This window comes from Scyliorhinus canicula, chromosome 12 (genome assembly GCF_902713615.1).
Source record: "Scyliorhinus canicula chromosome 12, sScyCan1.1, whole genome shotgun sequence".
Lineage (NCBI taxonomy): Eukaryota > Metazoa > Chordata > Chondrichthyes > Carcharhiniformes > Scyliorhinidae > Scyliorhinus > Scyliorhinus canicula.
Window position 1 is genome coordinate 121,513,413 of NC_052157.1, and position 13,647 is coordinate 121,527,059.

General features: G+C 49.1%; 1 protein-coding gene across 4 annotated transcripts in view; it reads right to left on the reverse strand.

The window, feature by feature from the left end:
* The window catches only part of mtmr4 (myotubularin related protein 4), a 198,281-nt gene that overhangs the window by 98,383 nt on the left and 86,251 nt on the right, over positions 1 to 13,647 (reverse strand). For 2 of the 4 annotated variants that reach the window (XM_038813963.1, XM_038813959.1), the window contains exon 1: positions 380 to 638. The exons of the other annotated variants lie outside the window; for them this stretch is intronic. In XM_038813963.1, the coding sequence (XP_038669891.1) occupies positions 380 to 424 (45 nt within the window). In that variant the 5' untranslated portion in view covers positions 425 to 638. Of the gene's footprint in view, positions 1 to 379; positions 639 to 13,647 lie in introns of those variants that run through there. 4 annotated transcript variants of the gene reach the window in all.

Sequence of the window (13,647 nt, forward strand, 5' to 3'; positions counted from 1 at the left end):
ATGCTGAAAATACAAGAGTCAGAATATAATCCTAACCCACAATGAAAAATGCAAAAATAGCCAAGACTAAATATTCAAGAATTAATCAGTTGATTAAACACAGAACAATCTTCAGAATAATAGAAATGTCGAAATAAACACATTCTTTATTAATGCGGAGCCAACATGTCAACGTGAGCACCTGAAAGCAGTGCTGGCTCGGCCCTATGCAACAGAATATGCTTAGTCACCAGTCGGCCTCTCCTTCCTAATAACATCAATAGGTTCAATTAGATTTCCTCCCCTGTTCCCCTGACACATCGCATATCAAGAATTATCCAGCAACCCCATGCTGCACAGGCCTCAAAGCTGAAAGGAAAAAAAAACAGCAGAGACTCACAAAGCAATTCAGCATGGAACAGCTGACGTGAGCAGCCAGACTCATGTTCAGTGAAGACCAGTCTGATCCTGCAGTACATGGAGCCTAGACAGAAGTACAGAGGGTGGATCCAGCCCCGGCACAGACCCCTTCATCGCTGCTTCTCTGCTATCAAATAGAAAATGATGAACACACACTGCCTAGAAAGTGAATAATGTAAGGGAGCATTTCCCAGACTGTGTCCAATCAGCTCATTCCCTGCAGCAGGTGCACATTGCTGTACTACTGCTCGAGAGAGAGACAGGGTGTGAAATGAGGTTGTAGCTCCTCCTACAGAGCATCACTCAGTGCTGTGTGAACTGTACTGCATCAGAGGAAGCTCCCACTGCAGAGAGCTGCAGTCAGTTCTTGTACAGGGCACTGGCTGCAAGCAAAGTATCTGTATCCATTTGGAGCTATTTGAATTTATCACAGATATTTGAAAATTTTTCTTTGGAAGATTCTAAACCTTTCTACAAGAGTTTAAAAGTGGAATCTATTTCAATTCATAGTGAGTACGTATCGTTGAATTTACACTCTTCTGTACAGTTATTAGAAAGCAAGAGAGTGCAGAATGAATAGCGCACGATCAAAAGCTGTATCAAGCACTAAAATCTAATTTGGCTTGGGATCAAAACGTATTTGGATGCCTGACACAATCCATTAAATAATCACTACCTAATATTAGTGCAGTGCCCTATCTGTGCCGCCCATCACTATTTTGACAGTTTGCTATTTCCCTCTAGTGGCAGACATTAAATGTAATTCCACTATCATGGACTGGGTGTTTTCACATAATGAAATAAGAGTTTGAGGAGGAGGGAAAAACAAATCGACTGCGGGCCGGGAGTGCAAAAGACAATACCAGGTGGATGGTGAGGGGAAGGACCAAAGAAGATCTTGACTGACCGAGACTCCTCAGAAATGAGAAGTAAAGACAGATCCTGACTTGAGGGAGAGATTGAGACGGATGGAGATAAAGGCATGGGGAGGGGTAGACATCCAGACAACCCCCAAAAAATGGAAGCGTGGATCATAGGCATAGTTAGAGACAGGCCAGGCTTAATCAGCCTTTTAAAAAATCATCCCATAACGTCAATAAGTTCAAGACAGTGAGAAATGCCAAATAAAGCTATTTTCACAAGGATCAGGCCAAGAATGTATGGTTAGAAAGAACACTTGAAATACTACAAAATATGTTCCCTGTCATTTTAGCAGCGCTAAATATTACCAACCAGAGCACCCTGCTGAGGAGGCATGCTGCTGCAGAAAGCCTGGCAGAGGTTTGCATTCAACAAAGCCAAAATGGTACCATCTTCAATGATGCACATTAGCTATTATTTTGTTGTTGAATTTAACACGCTCCCTTCCCCCACTTGTGCATTTCTCCATTCCGCCTATAAAATCAGTAATAGATGGTGAACAACGAAAGCAGCAGCTCATCAATCACCGCCTTCCTCTCCTTGCCCCACCCTGTTAGTGGCTCGGAGACTCAGTATAGTTATGCTGTGTACAATGACTCACATAACAATCGAGTTGTGCAATATTAAACATAGGCTGTGTTTTATGAAAAAAATACTATTTTGTCTTATACTTCCCACCAATCACAAACCTACAAACTGCTCTTCTGCAGGATCGATGGGTTCGGAGGCGAATAAAAGTATTCTTCACTTCACATTTATGATTCAAATCCCACTCTCCACACCACATATTAGTTGCCAGATCTCCTTTTGAATGCTTGACCCAAAGAATATTCCTTTCCTTCCTGTGGAGAACTGTTTTACCTCTGTTCTGCCTCTTGGACAGTCAGTTGGAGATTAACACTCACAAGGGAAGGGTTATTGTAAACACAAAACCACTGATTAAACACATTAGTTAGCACACCAATTAGCCACATCATGGATCACCCGAGTCAGGATTCACCATCTAAGTCTGACTCCTCATGAAATTACAAATCTGCATCAGTAATTTTGGATGAAAAGATTTGTGGGCAATTTCTGTGCAATGCAATTCCACATGTTTCAGTCTTAAAAATTGACGTAAGGATAGTATTTCTTATCCTTTAGCTGTCGTTGGTTAATATTTTATTTTCTATCCTCGGGCAATAGCAAAAGAAATGACCAGAGCAACTCCATGTTACGCACAAACCAGCCATGAATACTTAATGAAGCAGTGTGGGACACAAAGGGTGGGATTTTCTGTCCCGCCACATTAGAGGCGGGATTCTCTGACCCCCCCACTGGGTCTGAGAATCGCCGGGGGCTGGCGTCAATCCTGCCCCCGCCGTGTCCCGAAGTCTCCGACCGGCAAAAAGTCGGCGAGGCATCAATACCGCCGCCCGCCTTGGGGGCCAACGGGAGGCTATGGGCCCCGGTGCTGCCCATATTCTCCTGACCGGGTGGACCGAAGTCTCGTGGTCACGTCGGCGTAAACCAAAACACCTATTTAACGGCGTCAACAACTGCTGACGGTTGACGCCGTTCAGCATGGAGGTAGGTCACGGCGTGGGGGGTGGCCGCAGGAGAAGTGACGGCGTGGCTGCAGCCTGTGGGTGGGGGGAGAGGGGAGGTGAGAGCGGTGCCGGGGAGGGGAGGGGGGGGGGAAAGAGTGCGAGTGCCGGAGAGGGAGGGACAGTGCCGGGGGAGTGCGAGTGCCGGAGAGGAGGGACAGTGCCGGAGAGGGGGGAGGAAAAGATTGCGAGTGCCGAGGAAGGGGGGTAGAAGAGAGAAAGAGTGCTGGGGAGGGGGTCAGGGGGAAGAGTGCAGTGCCAGAGAGGGAGGGGGAAAGAGTGCTTGGGGGGAGGGGGGGGGGGGAAGAAAAAGTTTGCCGGGGGGGGGGGGGGGAGTGCGAGTGCCAGAGAGGAAAGAGTGCGAGTGCCACGGGGTCATTCCAGGCACCGAGTGGGGACCTGTCCGGCATCTCGCAGACATTGGTGCACCGGTGCATCCGGGCAGTGACAGACGCCCTTTATGCCATTGCGGACCGCTACATCCGGTTCCCTGTGGACCGAGCAAGCCAGGATGCCCGGGCCGTGGTCTTCTCTGCCGTGGCCGGTTTTCCCATGGTCCAGGGGGCGATCGATGGGATGCACGTCACCGTGCGGCCACCTGCAGATAACAGGGCTACGTTCACCAATTGGAAGGGGACGTATTCCATGAACATCCAGGTGGTTTGCGACCACCGCATGATGATCCTGCACGTCTGCGCCCAGTACCCGGGAAGTGTTCACGACTCATACGTGTTGTCGCGGTCTTACATCCCCAGGCATGTTCGAGGGACGCCACCCCCGGCTGAGGGGCTGGTTTGCTGGGCGACAGGGGTTACCCATTGCGGTCGTGGCTGATGACGCCTATACAAAGGCCACAGAGTGACGCGGGAGAACAGCTACAATGATGCCCTTGCAGTGACAAGGGGTGTGACAGAGAGGTGCTTTGGGCTGCTGAAGATGCGTTTCTGGTGCCTGGACATCTCTGGGGGGGGGGGGGGGGGGGGGGGGGGGGCCTCCAGTACCCGCCAGATAGGGTCAGCCACATCATTGTGGTCTGCTGTGTCCTGCACAACATAGCCCAGCCGAGGGGCGATGTGCCTCAGGCAGAGGAGGGGGGAATGGAGGAGCAGGAGGAAGAGGTGCAGACCTCCCCAGATGAGGGAGATGGGGGCAATGGTCAGGGCAGATGGGCTGGACATGGACAGGTGGTTGCCCACCGTTACTGGCTGGGCCAGTGGGCACGGGACAGGCTGATAGCCATCCGGTTCACTGACTAGGGGGCGTGCGTATCGGCGAGTATGGCCACATACTGCACACCATGGCAACATCCGACCAGCTTCACCCCCCCCACCTGACCCACCCTGCACCACACACCTAACCCCCCCTGCGGGTTTGCAGTCATGGAGCTGAGGGAGTTGGCCATCTATGTCTGTGTACTGGGCGACGCCGGCCAGCACCTGGGCAATGGCGCCGATGCCCTCAGCCATGGCCAGCTGAGACTGGGCCACGGCGTTGAGCGCCTCTGCCATCTGCCGCTGGCTCTGGCTCATGGCTTCCTGTGAGAGGGAAGCCATTGTCTTGGGCCACACACGCTGCCCTCATGGAACGCCCCAGGCCTCGAATCCTGCTCCCCATGTCTGACACCGTCGCACCCATTGCCTCCACCTGCGTCTGCTGCAAGCCAGCCATCATCCTCTTCCTTCGTCCAGGTTTGGTGGCTGCATCGGGTCTATGGGTGGGGTGGTAACTCCAGGAACCCGGGACCCGTCCTGGGCGGCAGATGTTCGCTTGCGCCAAGATGCCCTCCGACCTCCCGGCCCCTCTGCTGCTCCTATCTCCACCTGCTGTACCAGTACGGCAGTGTTGTGCGCACCGGTGAGTGTACCAGAAGCCTCATCACTAAAGTGCCCAACCGAGGTGAGTGTCTCTGCAATGGTGGAGGGTGTTGGAGAATGCAGTGGCGTTGTGGTGTGCGCATCGTCAGTCTACGAGTCCATGGTCCCCTGGGATGGCGCCTCGTCTCCACCCGTCCGCTGTGTGTCACTGTCCTGTCGTCCAGTCTCATGTGTGGCAGTATCCTGGGTAGGGGTGTCCTGGGTGTGGTGAATGTAATATATAGATGTATATATGTTAATTCACACTGTCGTTGTAAGCGCAGTAGCGCTATCCTACCACTAGGGGAGTTGCGCTGGAGCACTCAGGAACTTGTACTGGACTCCACCCTTGGCTCCGCCCAAGACTCCTCCCCTTGTGCAGCTGTATAAATACCCTTGTCCAGAGTCAGCCTGAGTTCACTACGAGTTCATCGACGGGTAACAGGCTGGCTCTGAAGTAAGTTGATTAAAGCCTAGATTCATATCGGAAACACGTGTCTGGTGAATTGATGGTTCCATCACTGGGCAGGAGTGTCCTGGGCAGGAGTGTCCTGGGCAGGAATGTCCTGGGTAGGGGTGTCCTGGCTCGGCTACGACGGGGGCCTGTAGCTGCTCCCCTCGTCGCTGCGTGTCACACGCCTGCGTCGCCGCACCCACACGAGACGGGGGTGTCGTCTCCGTGGTGCCCCAGGTCTCTCCCTCTCCCGTGGCCGCCCTGGGGGGGCCATGCGGCGTCGCACGCAGAGAGGCCGGGTCTCTCCCTCTCTCGTGACCACCCTGGGGCATCCTGCGGGTGGTCGGCATCCGCGGGGACTGGTGCCTCGACGTTTGGGTCCTGCAATACAGCATGCATGGTTAGACACGCGGGCGGTGATCAGGGATATGGAGGATATGGGGGAGGGGGGAAGGGCCGTGGGAGGCTCACTTGCTGGTGGGCCCCCGACCTCTGCATCGGCAACCTCCCGGTCCTCAGGTCCACCTGCCAGGTCCAGGGCCTTTTCCGCATGGACTGTGAGTGGTCTCTCATCAGCTGTGCCCCCTCTAGTCCTCTGACACTCCCTGTTGTTGTGTGCACGCTTCTCCTGTGGGGGGCGGATCGGGTGGGTGGCAAGTGGTAAAGGACAACAGTGTTAGAAGGTATAGGACCTGCACGACAGCAGTTGCGCGTATATTGGCAGATGGTCGCAACGGCGTTAGGTTAATTGCACGTGGGGGGTGTGCCGCATATCCGGGGGGGGGGTGGGAACTCACCCTGGCTGCCCTGACGAGGTCGTTGACCTCCTTGTGGCACTGGATGCCTGTCCTCGGTGTCACAAGCCACAGCGCTGATGGCCCTCTGCCACCTCCCTCCACAGGTTCGGCTGAGGAGTGCGGCGACCATGTCGGGATTAAAGGGCCTCCCTTCCTCTTTTGTACTGTGTCAGGAGCGCCACGATGTCGCGCTCCTGGAACATCGGGGCTGTGCGGCGGCCGGCAGTCTTTGCGGATCTTCCGGGAAGGGAGGGGGGGGGCGTCTTTTGTGCTTGTGACGACATGCGGCGTAAATTACGCCGCGCGACGTCAAGTGACGAGCCGCATCCATGGCGGGCGGACAACCGGTGCGAATGCGTCACGCTGCTGCTAGCCCATTCGGGCTCGGAGTCTTCACGACATTTGAGGGGGCCCGACACCGGAGTGATCCGCGCTGTTTTTGGCGCCGGGTCCCAGCCATCACGCCGGTTTTCGGAGAATCCCACCCCAGATTTCTGGTGCGGCCGCCCCTGGGGTTCTCCGGCTTGTCAGCCAGCCATTGGGGTTTCCCATTGTGGGCAACTCCATGCTGTCAGGAAATCCCCAGGCTGCTGGTGCAACAGAGAATCCCAACAGTGGAGAATCCAGCCCAAAGAGGCTCAAATATCAGATTTTCAAAAGGAAATTAGCCTTCATAAAAAATATTTAGCAGGTAGAACTCACCCAAAAATAAGGAGAATTTTTAATTTGATATTTAAGATAATTTGCAAGACTGTTGCTGAGACATCAGTATTAGTTGTCATTATTTTGCTGGGGAATTCAATCCCAATGACACATTCCAATAGGTTACAGCACTACATTACAAGGATAGAGCTGCAACCACAAAGGAAAGCAATAGCATCAGTCTTCTGAACAGTAATGCAAGGTGCTTGTATACAGGCAGGACAGAGGCACGCTCAAGGATAGGATCAGCAACCTCAGTGTTCATATTCTGCATCAGGGAATATCGGAAAACATCCACTGGGAACTTGCACTCATTGAAAGATTAGGCCTGTGATAGATTTTAGTGACATCCTACCCAGTCACTAAGAAACACAGGTTTCGAGCCGAATGTCATTCCCATGCATGGACTGATGGTAATCAAATGGAGCACAGGAAGCTTAAACGTTGTGGACAATGATGGGCGGCACGGGACCCGGGTTCAATTCCGGCCTTGGGTGACTGTGTGGAGTTTGCATTTTCTCCCTGTGTCCGCGTGGGTTTCCTCCTGTTTCCTCCCACAGTCCACAGCTGTGCAGGTTAAATGGATTGGCTGGTCCAGGGGAATGGGCTTAGGTGGGCTCTTTCAGAGGTTTGGTGCAGGCTCAATTGGGCCGAATTGCCTCTTTCGGCACTGTAGGAATTCTATGATTTGATGACCATCTTCAACCAGAGCTGTCACTAAAGATAGCTGCAATGCGAGAGACAATTGATAATTAAGTCAAATAGTCATCCGACAAATATGCATGTCTTTTTTGTCACTATTTAGAAGTTTAAATAGTTTCATAATGGCTGACAGATCCTTCTGAAAAATCATACATAGCCATATATGACATCCAGCTCACCAATAACCAGCTTACAGCTGAGATGGCCGAAACTGCAACTTTCATTCCATGCTCATTTTAGTTCATTTTTGACAATGGTGCCGAGGTCAAATAATCAAAAAACGATTTTCCAAATATATTCTTGGGAGGGTTACCAGATAACGTCCCTGGAGTATACCCAAAGCCTGAACACATATATCCTGTTTGGCAGATTGTTCTCAATTATTATTACAATATCTGACTATTTGAAAAACAAAAACAAAAATGAATATAATTCTATAAATGTATACTACTTTCAGAATGTACCAAAGTGTGAAATTAGAGATGCTAGGTTCGTCAATATAGTTAACTTAGAAGATCAGTACAGAGCTTACTTCCCCATTCCATACGCTTTACTTCCATTCTGTAAATTACTTTCCCCTTCCTCAGCTGTTTTGCCAATAGTCATTCTTGCCTCGGCATTCAAATGTTTACTTATCCAGGAAGAGCAGGGACAATTACAGATTGAGTGCATAGCCGCTTACATGTACAGAAAATCCAAAGCTGAGGCCAACAACTGAGCATGCTGTGTTCTCCCCGTGTCTGCGTGGGCTTCCTCAGGTGTCCTGGTTTCCTCCTGGAAGTCCCGAAAGACGTGCTTGTTAGGTGACTTGGACATTCTGAATTCTCCCTTTGTGTACCCGAACAGGCGCCATAGTTGTGGCGACTTAGGGAATTCTTCACAGTAACTTCATTGCAGTGTTAATGTAAGCCTGCTTCTGACACTAATAAAGATTATTACATCGATAGAGACATTAGCGTATGGTATTCCATTTGCAGCAGAAGCATATTTGAAGCACAAAACTTGAAAAAAATCACAAATAGCAAGAGCCACTGCCTCAATTATCAGTTGAAACCAGATTCACCTGGCATCACTCCACTTAGTTCCAGTAACCTGTATATTTTGTTCAATTTCATTACAACCACACAACTTCCCGTACCAGCCTCACCGAACAGGCGTCGGAATCGTGGCGACTAGGGGCTTTTCACAGTAACTTCATTGAAGCCTACTCGTGACAATAAGCGATTTTTTCATTTTCCTTACAGAGATCAGAGTCCATGACAGAGTGTACAACGCACCCTTGCTTTAACTTTTCCCCATCTCAAAGCCTAATTTACTGTGTCATAACCTTGAACGTTCACTGAAAGCCAAATATTTTTTTTCATTCTTTCCCTGGGGTTGGGCGCCATAGAGAGGCTAGCAATTTTTGAGACATCCCTTGTGCTTGTGATGGCAAAGCTACCTTCCTGAACTGTTGCAACCTCCATCTGGTGCAGTTACACCCACAGTCCTATTTTGGAAGGGGATTCCAAAATTTTGATGAGCAGCAGTGAATGAACAGCAATATAGTTCCAAGTCAGGATGGTGTGTGCTTCAGAAGGGACTTGGAATTGTTGGTGCTCCCATGCGTCTTCTATCCATGTCCTTCTCGATGGTACAGGACGCAGGATTGGGAGGTACTGTCGAAGGAGTCTTATGTGAGCTGCTGTAGTGCATTTTGTAGATGGTGCACACTTCAGTCACTATGAACCGGTGGTGGAGGGAGTGATCATTCAAGTAGCTGGGTGGGGGAATGAATCAAAAAGCTGCTTTATCCCCAGATGGTAGCCATGATGTGGAGATGCCGGCGTTGGACTGGGGTGAGCACAGTAAGAAGTCTTACAACACCAGGTTAAAGTCCAACAGGTTTGTTTCAAACACGAGCTTTCGGAGCACGGCTCCTTCTTCAGGTGAAGAAGGAGCCGTGCTCCGAAAGCTCGTGTTTGAAACAAACCTGTTGGACTTTAACCTGGTGTTGTAGACTTCTTACTGTGCTTATCCCCAGATACCATTGAGCTTCTCAAAACATTGTTGGAGCCGCACTTAGCTTGGCAAGTGGAGAATATGCATCACTTATACCTTGTAGATGATTTGACAAGTTTTGGGTAATCAGGAGATTTGTTGCTCGTCACTGAATTTCCAGCCCCTGACCTGCTCTTGTAGCCATAGCATGATGCTTAGTTTAGTTTCTGGTCAATGGTAATCCCCAGAATGTTGATAGTGGGGAAATCCAGCAATGTTAATGCCTCAAATATCATGGGGAGATGGTTGAATTCTCTCTTGTTGGAGGTAGACAGTTGTCCGTGGCACAAATGTTACTTGGCACTTATCAGCCCAAGCCTGAATATTGTCTAATCTTATTGTATATGGACATGGACTGCTTCAGTATCTGAGTCGCAAATGGTGCTGAGCATTGTGCAATCATCAGCAAACATCCCCGCTTCTGACCTTATGGCGGAAAAGGTCATTGATGAAGCAGCTAACGGTGGTTGTGCCTCGGACACTACTCTGAGACACTGAGTCAGTGATGATCTGAAACAGAGGACTGACCTCCAACAACTGCAAATTCTTCCTGTTTTCTAGATATGACTCCTATCAACAGAGACTTTTTCCTATATTCCCATTTACTTCAATTTTCCTTGAGCTCATCTGTTGCTGTGTTTCTCCAACCTGGCTCTTCAATGGGGGATATTAATGGGACTGCTTAGGAGATTTGGGGCTTCTTCAGGCGGTTTAAAATGAATATCTTGCCGCGATTTTAATTTCAGTTCCTAACGGTCTGTTTGCCGAAACTGTTACTATATTATTGGGTGTGAGCTTTCAGAAGGTGCGGGCATGGGGTAGGGAGGACAGAGGGTTTACGGTTTGAAAATGGAGGCAGGCTTTTGTACGGGATCAGTGTTGCAGGTTGCCAGTTCCGCTCCCATTTGCCCCAAGGAAGTATCAGGGAGTCCGGTGGTGGTGGTCATGCTGAAAATAAGGAGGCAATTTTGGCAGCACATTAGGTTGGGGCGGGGTCGAAGATGATGGGTTTGTGCCAGCAAGGATGGATGCTAGTTTTCAGGGCTGGAAGGAGCCAGGGGTGATGGAAATGAAGGACTAGTTTTTAGAAAGGCGGTTTGAGAGTTTGGAGGAGCTGGGGGAGAAGTTTGGGATCCCACATGGGTGGACTTTATGTACATGCAGGTGCGGGATGTAGCAAAAAAATGTTTTTCCAACTTTCTGGTCTGGCACCCGCCTCCTCTTTGTTGGAGGGGGTGCTGTCAGTGATGGGGCCGGAGGAGGGGGGGTCAATTCACCCATATATGGGAGGATTTTGGGGGGGGATATGGCATCTATGAAGGGGGTTAAGCCCTAGTGGGAGGAGTTGGGGATGGCGCTGGAGAAAGGGCTGTGGTGTGAGGTGTTGCGGAGGGCGAATGTCACAACATCATGCACGAGGCTGAGGTAGTGCAGAGGGCCATCTGACACATCAGATGTTTTAGCCTTTGCTTCGTGATCGCTCACAGGGTTAGCCTGTTGGGTGGAGATCATTTTCTCTACCCTGGGCCTCGGTGTGGCTAGGGATTTAATGGAGTTCTTGCACTTGGAAAAGGTGAAATTTGTCTAGGGGGATGGGGGGATAAGTGAGGGGCTCCAAAGAGATGGAGTTTGTTATACGACATTTCAGGAGATGGTTCCTGTCAGCTACTAGAGGAAGTGGGAGGGGGGGGGGGGGAACGGGTTTGGTGTTTTGGGTTGGCTTTTACTTGTACTGTTGTATGCTTTAAAACGTTAAAATCTTGAATAAAACATAGTTTTTAAAATTATTTTCTTGACCTCCTTGATGTTAAATGCTACCTTGATGTCAAGGGCAACCACTCTCACCTTATCTCTGGAGTTCAGCTCTTTTTGCCCACAATTTGGGGCCAAGGCTGCAATGGGGGTCAAGAGCTGGTGGCCATGGCAATGTTCCAAATTGAGTGTCAGTGAGCAGGTCATTATTAAGCAGGGTGCCAAATGAAAATACTGTCAGCAACACCTTCATCACTTTGTTGATGATTGAGTAGAGTGATGGGGCAGGAATTGGATGGATTGGATTTGTGCTGCTTTGTGTGTGCAGGAAATGGAACAGTAATTTTCCTTGTCCAGTAGATGTCAGTGTTGTAGCTGTACTGGAACTTGGCTCGTCTAATTTAGTTTCACAGGAAGTAGATGGTAATGTCATTGAATGTTGAGGGTGGTTAGATTCTCTGTTCTGAAATGGTTATTACCTGGAACTTGTGTATTTGCCATCATCATCTTGCTGCATATTGACACGGACTTCTTCCGTATCTGAGAAGTCCGTAAATGGTGCTGAACAATGTGCAATCATCAGCGAACATCCCCACTTCTGACCTATGGCAAAGTAAGATCATTGAAGCAGCAGAAGATGGTTAGGCCGAGGACCCTACACAGAGATAATTGACCTCCAAAAACCACTACTATCTGCTGGGTATGACTCCAACCAATGGATAGCTATCCCCCTGACTCCCATTGACTTCAGTTTTACTGGGGCTCCTTGATACCACCAGTCAAATGCTGCCTTGATGTCAAGGGCAGTCACCCTCATCTCAACTCTGGGATTCAGCTCATTTGTTCCAGAGCAGCTCCCTCCTGACTGTACAGCACTATGCTTGCCTGCCGCATCTAACCTGCTGTTAGTACTGATCAAACCCAGTGATGGTGATGTCTTGGAGATTGGTTGTAAGATATGATTTGGTGAGTATGGCTATGCTTGGATGTTGTTTAACTAGTCTGTGGGACAGCTCTCCCAATTTTGGCACAAGTCCTAGGTGTTAGCAAGGAGGACTTTGCACAGTTGGATATGTTGTGTCCCTTTCTGGTACTTAGGTCGAAGCTTGGCAGTCCGTCAAGATTTAGACCTTTTCTTCTTTTCTGAGCGAATTGGTACAACTGAATGGCTTAATAGGCTATTTCATTGTGCAGTTAAGTGTCGACCACATTGCTTTGCGTCTGAAGTCATTTGTACACCTGACCAGATAGGGATGGTAATTTGCTTTCCGAAAGAACATAATTGGTTAGTACTGCTGCCTCACAGCACCACGGTAGCACAAGTGGATAGCACTGTGGCTTCACAGCGCCAGGGTCCCAGGTTCAATTCCCCGCTGGGTCACTGTCTGTGCGGAATCTGCACGTTCTCCCCGTGTCTGCGTGGGTTTCCTCCGTGTGCTCCAGTTTCCTCCCACAGTCCAAAAACCTGCAGGTTAGGTGGATTGGCCATGATAAATTGCCCCTAGTAGGGTGCTCTTTTGGAGGGTTGGTGCAGACCCAATGGGCCGAATGGCCTCCTTCTGCACTGTGGGAATTCTATAATGAACCAGATGGGTTTCTCAACAATCAATGAGAAGTCGCATCATTACTGAGTCTTGCTCTTAATTGCAGATTTTTATTAATTAAATTAAATCTAAATTTCACGAGCCAGTGTGGTGAGATTTGAATTCATGTCCCAGAGAATTAGCCTGGGCTTCTGGATTACTAGTCCAGTGACCTTACCAGTATGCCACCATCTCCCCAAAGTTTGTTAAAAACAACTGGATGCTTATCAAATAACCGCAATTGTTCTTTTCAAATTGTCTTGATATTGATTGCTCCTGTGTTAATTTAGTTCCTTCACTGTATAAGAATGTTTATTTGGGACAATTGAAACATTTATCAATGGATGTATGTATCTTTAACCCAACAAAATTTCAAATTAAACTGGTCATCAGAAAAATTCCCAGCTCAGCACGGGAATTCAATTGGAGGCATTGAACTGGTCTTGCAGCTCATGTTCAATTGAAATGAAATGAAATGAAAATCGCTTGTCACGAGTAGGCTTCAATGAAGTTACTGTGAAAAGCCCCTTGATGGGACAGGTACAAAAAAGGATTATTTGAGCTTAATAAATTCTTGGATACAACTGTTAGCGATGAAAGGAATATGTAAGGGTCCTGCGTGTTGATTCTCTTATTTCCCATTTCTTTATTTTTGCTGATGTCATTTTTGCGGCATTTGTAATGGAATTAATTAACAGACATGTATCTTTAAGTCATGTATCTTAACACATGTATCTTTAAGTCAAGCAGCAGAGAGAATGAGGAATTCAAGAAGTTGCAACATAGTATATGGTGCTGTTAGTGCTCGAACAGGAGAACTCAAACCTCTCAGCAACTGAGAGATGGGGTTGGACGGGA